The sequence below is a fragment of the Gymnoscopelus microlampas genome (genome assembly GCF_963454915.1).
Source record: "Gymnoscopelus microlampas genome assembly, contig: SCAFFOLD_164, whole genome shotgun sequence".
NCBI lineage: Eukaryota > Metazoa > Chordata > Actinopteri > Myctophiformes > Myctophidae > Gymnoscopelus > Gymnoscopelus microlampas.
This window is the reverse complement of record NW_028155613.1, coordinates 4658-15004: the sequence shown is the minus strand read 5'-3', so window position 1 is coordinate 15004 and position 10347 is coordinate 4658. Positions and strand designations below refer to the sequence as shown.

General features: G+C 41.2%; 1 protein-coding gene across 2 annotated transcripts; it reads right to left on the bottom strand.

Moving 5' to 3' along the window:
- Positions 1-301: 301 nt before the first annotated feature.
- LOC311041366 (uncharacterized protein) lies at positions 302-3852 on the bottom strand. 2 transcript variants are annotated; one of them, XM_084086278.1, is made up of 7 exons: positions 3750-3852; positions 2720-2806; positions 2409-2452; positions 1782-1872; positions 1403-1446; positions 490-596; positions 302-358 (listed from the first exon to the last, which is right to left on the bottom strand). In XM_084086278.1, exons 1-6 carry the CDS (start codon positions 3811-3813, stop codon positions 492-494), a joined length of 435 nt encoding a protein of 144 aa, XP_083942404.1. In that variant the 5' UTR covers positions 3814-3852; the 3' UTR covers positions 302-358; positions 490-491. The 2 variants fall into 2 exon arrangements, with proteins under 2 accessions (XP_083942404.1, XP_083942405.1); XM_084086279.1 differs by having other exon boundaries at positions 1806-1872.
- Positions 3853-10347: the final 6495 nt, after the last annotated feature.

Below are 10347 nucleotides of genomic sequence, written 5' to 3'. Positions count from 1 at the left end.
TTCACATGCCGATTTAAGCTCTGACATTTAAGGGAATTTTAGCCTGGTATTACCAGATTTCTACAGTGGCTTTAAAACATTTTTGACAAAAAGATAATCAGGTTTTTTTTTTTCTAGTGAAAAAAAAGACCCAGCCCAGCGAGGAGACTCAACTTTGTTTAGTCACAAATAATTACTAAAGAAAATGCTTGAAAATCAGTGTATGTCAGTGATATAATATAGAATGGAGAATAAGAACCAGTTCAAGTTCAATAATGAAAACAAACGTAGAACAGGAGCACATGTGGGAGCAAACAGCTAAACCAGCCACCCCAGGTGAAACTCCTCCCACTAATGACCTCCACTCTGCTGCCACTTCCTGAGAGGGGAGGAGAGCACAACCAATAGGATGCATCACTATGAGCAGGGGGAGGGGCATCACACAACCAACACATCAATCAATCAATCAATAATGTAGTGATTATAAGTGATTATAATAATCATATATACTCTCATGGGTGATGTGGTTCTGTAGATGGTGTTATGACTCCATAGACTTGATTCTGATCCATAGTGGCCGGTTGGAGGCTCTCATAGATGGAGTCCTGGCCTGTGATCTGACAGATATAGGGGAGGGGAAGAGAAAGTTTCATTGCTCAAGTACATTTGCAAACATCCAAAAGTTGTCCTCTGCATTTAACCCATCCTAACTGTCAGCAGTGAGAAGCCAGTGTCTAGGGAACAGTTCCCAGAGAGTGAGATTTGACGAAGAAGAAACATCAAGCATAAAAACCAATTCAGACAGAACTACATCACAACTAGTGAAAACAACACAACAACTGACCAGCCTTATAGTTTTGAAATATGTATTAGTTTTAGTTATATTACGTTTTTAAGTTTGATGGTTGATTTCAGTTTAGTTTTAGTTTTACAAGTACATATTAGTCGTTCTATATTTAGGAATTGACTAGTTTTAGTTTAGGCTTGTGATCCAAGCACCACCGAAGAAGAGTACACCCAGAAAGCACGTGATCACAACAACAAAAAAGCTAGGCACCTTTCATGTTAAAGGATTTATAAAAGTGTTTTTCAAAAAACAAGCCACATTCAAATGGCCATAGCTCTGAAATAGAGGATCGCGTCCGGACAATCTGTTTTCCCGATTCTACTGGACCCTGTGCGTGTAATGAGCCGATCTCCGTGAGGAAGGAGGTCACGGAGAATATTCCATGATTTCAAAGGTACAGTAAAATCGCCGTTTTTGCTGGCAAGGGGACGGTAGACAATGTTTTAACTCTGGCAGTCAATGAGTTAATATATATTTTTCTCATTTTAGTTTTAGTCATTTGTTTTAGTAACTATTATAACCCTGCAACACACCAGTTACACCAGAACAAAGACCAATGATAATACTCATACTCACCTCTCTATCATCACCAGTGGGGTTCCTGGCACTGAGGATGACCACTGGAAAATATATGAAACACATGGTCATCAAACTGATAATACAGTAAGTGTCATTTTGTTTCTGTGTGATTCAACAGGGAATCCCTGTAGCTTTTGGGCTAATCTGGTACATTTCTGCATGCGCATGCTTGCGTGATTTTGTGTGTGTGTGTGTGTGTGTGTGTGTGTGTGTGTGTGTGTGTGTGTGTGTGTGTGTGTGTGTGTGCGTGCGTGCGTGCGTGCGTGCGTGCGTGCGTGCGTGCGCGCGTGTGTGCTTATGTGCGTGTGTGTGTGTGTGTGTGTGTGTGTGTGTGAGAGATAGAGAGAGAGAGAGAGAGAGAGAGAGAGAGTTTCACCTTGTTGTGTTTGTGTTATGACACCATAGACTTGATTCTGATCCATAGTGGCTGGTTGGAGGCTCTGATAGATAGAGTCTGGACCTGTGGTCTGACAGATATAGGGAAGGAGAAGGAGAAAGGTTCATTGGTCAAGAGCGTTTGCACACACCCATAATGTGGAGTGGAGATGTAAGCACAGAGGCTCACCTGGAGAACAGAGGACAGTCACTGATGAGAGACTGAGATACTGAAGTTTGACACAATGAACCACACTGACTGACAAACTATACTCTGTGTGTGTATTTGCTGCTCATAATTGGTTTCCAGGCGTTGTCTTCAGGTATGGTCTTTCCTCCTGAATATTATTTGTCCATTTATAGCAGTATAAAAACACAAGTGTATAATGAAGACATCCACCAGAAACAGACTGGATTAGTTCCAGTCAGAGTTTGATTTCACCTTCATTTAATCAGGATGTCACACTGATACCATGTCAACCATTTTCAAAACGTGTTTGTCTGTCCTACTGCTGTCCTAAAGCTAAAATGAAAAAGTACCTGAAGAACCTAACATGAGTCCTGGCATCATTCTCTTATTTATACAAAGAACAATATATAATCATCAGAAAACTGTCATAATACTCACCTCTCCATCATCTTCATTGGGCTTCCTGGCACTGAGGATGACCACTGAAAAGATATGCAACACATGTTTATCTCTCTCTCTCTCTCTCTCTCTCTCTCACACACACACACACACACACACACACACACACACACACACACACACACACACACACACACACACACACACACACACACACACACAGCGTGTTGCTATGCATTGCGAACTTGTAGATCTACTATTTTTGAATATTTTGACTGTGTGTGTGTGTGTGTGTGTGTGTGTGTGTGTGTGTGTGTGTGTGTGTGTGTGTGTGTGTGTGAGAGACTCACTTTGTGGTTTTCTGATCCTCTTTATGTAGAACATCAGCACTGCCACCACTGTCACAGCTAGTGCAACAGTTAAACCAACAAGCAAACCTAGAAATGTACATAATTGAGTTACATTATCAACCTCCAGTGGACACTAGGGCTGTTGGAAATAACTTCAGCAGTTTAATATAATTGTCTCCACCAGGTCGAAAGGCTTGGCCGAGACTATGTTTCGTCCGTCCGTCCGTCCGTCCGTCCGTCCGTCCATCGTGAGTGTGTGTGTGTGTGTGTGTGTGTGTGTGTGTGTGTGTGTGTGTGTGTGTGTGTGTGTGTGTGTGTGTGTGTGTGTGTCCATCTGTCTGTGAGCAGCTAATCTCCGGCACCGTTGGCTTTATCGCAGCGAAACTGTGCACACACACTCCCTGGATGCCAGATCAGAACCACTGCCTCACATTGTTCATTTTTTGACAGTACTCCTACAGATTTTGTCCAAACATCACGCAAATCGGTACACAGTATCTCTATAGTCATTAAACCAAACTGGTCTTTCAATTTTTTCATATTCCATTCTGATTGGTTAATATTGTCTTCCAAAATTTGCAGGAGTAGGCTACTCTGTTTTGAACAAAATGCCTCAAAACATGAACACAGCATGCAATTTCCGTAAAATTGTGCACGCACAGTCCCACTAGGCCGAGGAAGAAATGCTACTTGAACATTTTCAAATCAGCCTCATGGTGGCGCTATAGCAGACCAATTTGTGTTTCTACCTATAGCTGCACCTATCTGTATATAACTTTCTATGTGCACTCCCTAGGGGCCAAGAACATTTTTTTTTGTTTAACATCTGCCTTTTATAGCGCCATATAGATATATAAACACGCACGCGCGCGCACACACACACACACACACACACACACACACACACACACACACACACACACACACACACACACACACACACACACACACACACACACACACACTTGATGTATGCATAGCAGCCCTGAATGCAAAGCACTCAAAGGATTTAAGGAAACACACTGCATACCAGCCCCTGAAGATGAGGAGGAAGAAGATTCATGATGCATTGTTGTTGATACGATGGAGATCATTGTAGAAACATCAGGATGCTGAAATGTAGACGTGGTAGTGGTCATCATAACTGTTGTAATGTGAGTGGTCTTCTTAACTGTTGTAACAGGTATGATGTTATTAATTGTAACAGGAGTTGAAAGTATGTTGAATGAATGAAGAATAATGATCAAGTCATGTATTTATGTTTAAACATTTCTATTATTATTTTGACACACTAATGAATCCTTTCAACATTGTGTAGAATGAGACATGGTAAACATGAAGTACGGTTAATCATTGAAGCACAGTAGTTATAAGACTTACCATCTTTAACATCAAGATGCACTTGTATATCAGCTATAATTGATCTCTCCAGTCCACATATGTATGTTCCAGAGTCTGACTTCTGGAGTTTAGTGATGGATACCTGTAAGTCTTTTCCTGAGTTTCTTATACTTATTCTACCTCTTTCTGCAGTTTTTCCAGCTTCTGCCCTGACAATGATGTCTTGTTGTAATGGGCATGCATTTTTGCAGAGGTATACTTCATAACCCCCGATTCCGAACAAGATCCATTTATCCCAGGAGCAGGTGAAAGACACATCATCCCCGACTTGGCCAGTTACGATGAGAGGTGTTGTTTCCACAATACTCCACACTATAATACAATAGATAACCAAGGAAACAGCTCATCAGAATGACACACAACGTATTAATTGACAACATGATGTGAAGAGTGTATTTTTGCAGAAGGTTTTAACATGCTCTACACAGCAGTGGACAGACTGAGAGCATCATACAGACACTCAGAGACAGAGACAACCACACAGGCAGAGAGACACATGAAAAAAGCAGAGGTCACTCACCAGAAAGCAAGCAGTAAATGTAGACATTTTTCATGATGACAATGAGCTGCAGGGGACTTGTCTCGTTCTATCCGGAGACGATATTGAGCTTCCTCATGCTTTGAGTAAAGGTCTAGATGTCTTTACATCATTAAACTCCACCCTCTTTCTCTGACATCTACTGCAAATATACAAACATGGTCACGTTCACACATACACAATGCATTTATGGTTAGCTTCACTTCATGTCTCTGTCGTATCATTACTCTAAGATTCACAGACTCTTTATGAAGATTTTGGAAGATTTTCAAATCTTAAAAGTTCAATTTCACTTTCATTTGAATACAGAGGCCTACTATTATAAAATGACACTGGCAAAATCATTTTACAAATGATGGTCCTCACTGACTGATAGTATTGTATGTATCTTTACATCTGTTAATCACTGGATCCTGTGTTATCAACACATTGAATGATGAACTTCAGATAACATTAAAGTGCTACTAAATAGGCTGGTAGCCTGTCTGAGTTAGTGCTGCAAAATGGAGCTCGTACCAACTGTCTATTCTTTACTGCAAAACCACAGCAACCGGTTATGGTTTTGAAGAGTGACTCAGTTGGAAATGACGTTTCCTCTTTCGGTTGAGATGCAACAACGACTTTATCAAACATAGAGTATCACTGATGTGTAACTCGCATGAGACATGTTGTTGTTCCAGGCTTTAGCCAGGACCATCCATTGCTCTGCACGCATGCATTGTTTACGTGCGTGTGCTCGCCGTGGAGTCCACAGCTCTAAACAGTGCAGCGTTGCAGACGGTGAGATTTATGGCACCGAAAGTAATCTGTTATTATACAATTCTGGCACCCGTTGTGTTAACATTTAGTGTATAGGCTGCAGTCTTGGTACTGTAGTGGTGGGTGTCTTTTTCTGTTACCCGTTTGTTAATGTTCTTTTTTATTTTTATTTTTGTTATAATTAGGTAAGATCTTTAATCTTTAAGCATAGGATTTTCTTTTTATTGGGAGTTTAGGGCCCACCCTGAGGTAATTTCTCCATGTTCAAACTCTACAATAAATCACTGTCTTTTGGAGAAAAACTGGTGGCGGTGTTTGGGGACTGGGAAGGAGGTAGTCCATATTATGTTTATATTACACCTGGTAACCACTCACCAGAAAGCAAACAGTGAATGTAAACATTTCTCATGATGACAACTAGCTCCTGATTACTTGTCCAGTTCTGGCAGGAGAGGATTTGTGACTTTCTCATATGGGCGTAGGTTTCACTCAGTGGTAACCACAGTCAACCAAACTCAACCCAAAGACATCCCACAACTAACTTTAATAGTAAACAGAGATATGACTGTAATTGTAAACTGCAGCAGAAAAACAAGTATGAATGTATTGTTTGATTTGAGTCCCTCAAATTATCAATTACAGATAAATACTTAACATAATGTGTAAAGAAAGTTAGACATGTGTGTTGTCCTACAGTCTAAAAGGTGCCGTATTAAATAATACATGACTAGAATTATGCTTTATCTGAGCTAAATACACATTAGATGCTTAATGCATTTTAACACCGCAACTTCTGCAACTTCAGTACAGGAGTTGAATGTGAACCCAGATCAACCATGCTCTGGGTTAAAGGTCACATTAATGCTGCTTTGCTATTTTTCAATCTATTCGGTCCGGTAACCACTTTCTACTGAGACAAGCACAGCCATGTGAAGGCAACGCACACAAACTTACATACACACACACACACACACACACGCATGCGCGTGCATAAATGCACACAAGCACGCTTGCCAGTTTCAATTAAGAAGGATATAAAAAGGGAACACAATTTGTGAGCAGAGACAAACAAGCAATTTCCTGTCATGTCAGGGAGGTTGTCATACAATAGATACCATGGACATGTCCTAGTGTAGATACCTGTACTTGAACTACAAATGTAGCCACTTATCCCCTCTAATTATCACATTGTTACTGAGATAAGGTCAGTCTGGGCAAGGGAATTGAAATTATTTCAAATGCTATGGATACAGTTTAGTTCAGATTGTCCAGAGAGTTCTGTCTGTCATTTGGCCTCCTCCCTCTCAGTCACCAAGAAATGCTGTCCACAAGTTCTCAGGTCGAAAAGGATGAGTTGTTTATTTCAAAGCAGACTCTGGGGCGGACCAAGGCAAAAACAACAACAAAGCTCAAGCTAACTTTGGCAGTGTAAACTTACAGTAGATAAAAACGTACCTAAAAATAAATTAGCACATATGCACTGCAAATGCATAACAAAACAAAACAAAACAAAACACATGCACTGCATTAGTCTACCTAAATAGCACAGGTGTAAACAATTACCAAAAATAAATGACGGCACGCTCCTTCTCTCTCCTAAACCAGTTAACAGCTAAATATTGGTAAAGCATGCAATATACTGTATGTTGTCACAACCTGTGTGTTTGGAGACTGTGTTCGGCGAGTATAATACACAATAATCGTAATTTGAAGGCATGTATGATATGACTTTTATTGTTGATGACATAAACGCCACACCACATCACCTTCTCTATGACTATGGCTCAGGTTAAAGGGGGAATTTAGGAAGGTGTTTTGAGATTGCTGCCATCTAAAAATGACCTGTAGGGGGGTGCTGATAGCTGAGTGGTTAAGGTGTGTATCACATACTGTAGGCTCTGATGCCTGACAGCGAGTCCAGGGTTTGGATCCCGGGCCTGGTGGACCTTTGCTGCACATCACTCTTTCCCTGTTTCCTGTCTCTCTAGGTCTAGAGTCTATCAATAAAGGTGAAAAATGGCAATGGCTTTACTGAGCAATGGAAATTTTAGTGAACAGAATTGTCTTTAAGATCTTTAGGCAGCTGCGCCATTGAATAAAAATCCTCATCAGGAATCACATCGACTGATGGCACCAGTAAAGAACTTTGAGACATTTTAGTATCTTGGTTTGGATGCAAATCAACACAGAAAGTGACTCTGCTTTCGAAGAGTGCAGTAGTGTAAGTCACATCTGTAGGATCCTGGTGGGTGTAATCGTTAACATTAGCATAGATGGAGGTTAGGCGAGCCTTGTTTGTCTTGTTGACGGTTGCGTAGACAGGAGACATGGCGAGAGATGGGGTCTCTGTTGATTGGTCTTCAGCTCTCGTTTCTTCAAGTGTCTAGAAAATTAGAGGGAGAAGGAGTATGTCATACATAATTAAATGTTTAAGAAGTTGAATAAACAATCCAAGTACACCAGAATCAAGAACAATGAAGAACTAGAAAAAGTGCACCTCGGAGCACAGGTCTCCGCCAGGTCAGGTAGGTTATTGTGGCCTCCTAGTGGCGCTATAATAGGCCAATGTGAAAAGGGTGCCATTTCTTCTTAGGCCTTGTACGGCAATCGGACACTGCATTCATGATTTGAGGCATTTTGTTCAAAAAATATGTTTTGTTAAATTAGACCTGCTGGTGGCGCTATAACAGGCCAATGTTAAAAGGGTGGCATTTGCTCCTCAACAAAGTGTGAATGTGCGTACAAAGTTTGACCGCAATCGGACGCTACTACTGCAAACTTTAGATGTCAATAGCCAATCAGGATGGAATATGAAACATCAAACACATCCGTCTTGATAACATGACTATAGAGATCATGTGTACCGATTTGTGTGAAATTTGGATGAAATCGGAAGGAGTAATATAAAAAAAATGTTTTACATAAGTCGACCTCCTGGTGGCGCTATAAAAGGTAGACGTGAAAAATGCAGGGCAAGGGTTTCTCTAGGGAGTGCGCTTGCAAAGTTTTACACAGATCGGTGCAGTTATAGGTAAAAACACAAATCGGCCTGTTATAGCGCCACCATGAGGCTGATTTGAAAATGTTCAAGTGGCATTTATTCCTCGGCATAGTGGAAATATGCGTGCAAAATTTCAAGGGAATTGCATGCTGTGTTCATGATTTGAGGCATTTTGTTCAAAACGGAGCACTCCTGCAAACTGTGGAAGCCATTTTTAGACAATCAGGATGGAATATGAAAAATCTGAAAGACCCGATTTGTTTAATGACTATAGAGATAGGGCTACTGTGTACAGATTTGTGGGATTTTTTGACAAAATCTGTAGGAGTAATGTGTTTTGCACAAATCGGCCTCCTGGTGGCGCTATAAAAGGCCCACGTGAAAATTTTGGGGCAGAGGTTCTGCTGTGGCATCCAGGGAGTATGTGTGCACAGTTTCACTGCAAGCAAGCCAACGGTGCCGGAGATTAGCTGTCCACAGACAGAATGACGGACGGACGGACGGACGGACGGACGGACGGACGGACAGTGGGCAAAACATACTCTCTCGCCATGCCTTTCGGCCTGGCGGAGACAATGATAAGAAAACGGTGATAATACTCACCTCTCCATCATCGTCAGTGGGGTTGATAGCACTGAGGATGACCACTGGAAAATATATGTAAAACCATGTTCATCTAATAGTATGAATGTAATTTTGTTTATGTGTGAGTCACGGGGGAATCCCTGCTCATATTAGGCTTGCTACGCTGCTACGTGTGTGTACTGTATGTGTGTGTGTGTGTGTGTGTGTGTGTGTGTGCGTGCGTGCGTGCTTGTGTGCGTGCGTGCGTCACCTTGTGATTTGCTGGTTCTCTTTAAGTAGAACATCAGCAGGGCCACCACTGTCACTGCTAACACAACAGCTAAACCGACAAGCCAACCTACAGGTAGAAATGTGCATACTTGAGTTACATTGGCACTCTCTGGTGGATACAATTTCAGACTGAACAACATACTAAAACATACATCAGTGATTCTCAACCTATGGGCCGAGGCCCACTGGCCACGAGTGTATTGCAAGTGGGGCGCCAAATAATAGGCAAAACACTCCAATTAAAATAATAATATAGCATTGATATTAAAAAAAGTAAAATAAAAAGTAAAACATATATAGCTGCAAGCAGCAATAAACGGGTTCGAGGCATGAGAGGCAAAAAGCGATATGGAACAATAGCACAATAAGACATTGAAAAAAATGGATTGAACTTGAGACAAAGCAGCCCATGCAACTAACAAATGGCTCAATGGCTGAGCAGAGTGCTGAGGGATGGTGGCTAGCAATCCAGGGTTAAGGACCTCACTCATGGACTTAAAAAGCTTAATGTTTTCATTCATGATAAATCCGCCACTAATGTTTTGTCGGCATAGGTCCAAAGTACATGTGTAGAACGTTTCACGCAAATTGCTCAAAAATCACTGCAGAAACACAGGTTTAAGTGTTTTTAAAACTGCTCAAAATGGCGGAAAATCTAAGGGCGGAGCTTACTGGTCAAAGTGATAGATGTGTTCCTCATGAGTCAAGGCACATGTGTAAGCAAGTTGCATGGCTGTCGGCCAAACAAGGCATGACCTTTACCTGTTTAAAGTTTGCATTTTCAAAAAATTGCTATAGCGCCCCCTTTGGCCAATTGGAGCAAGATTGGTTTCAGTTATATTTGGAATGACCCTCTGCATTACTGTAAAGTTTCAAACAAATGTGAGTCTGTATGTATGCGGGGCAGATGAATAATTGTCATAAAACCGCAATATTCATTGGCTCATAAAAGCTTAACGTTTTCATTTATGGAAAATCCACCACTAAAGTTTTGTCGGCATAGGTCCAAAGTACATGTGTAGAAAGTTTCGTGCAGATTGCTAAAAAATTGCTCCGGAGTAGTTTTTTTCGCTG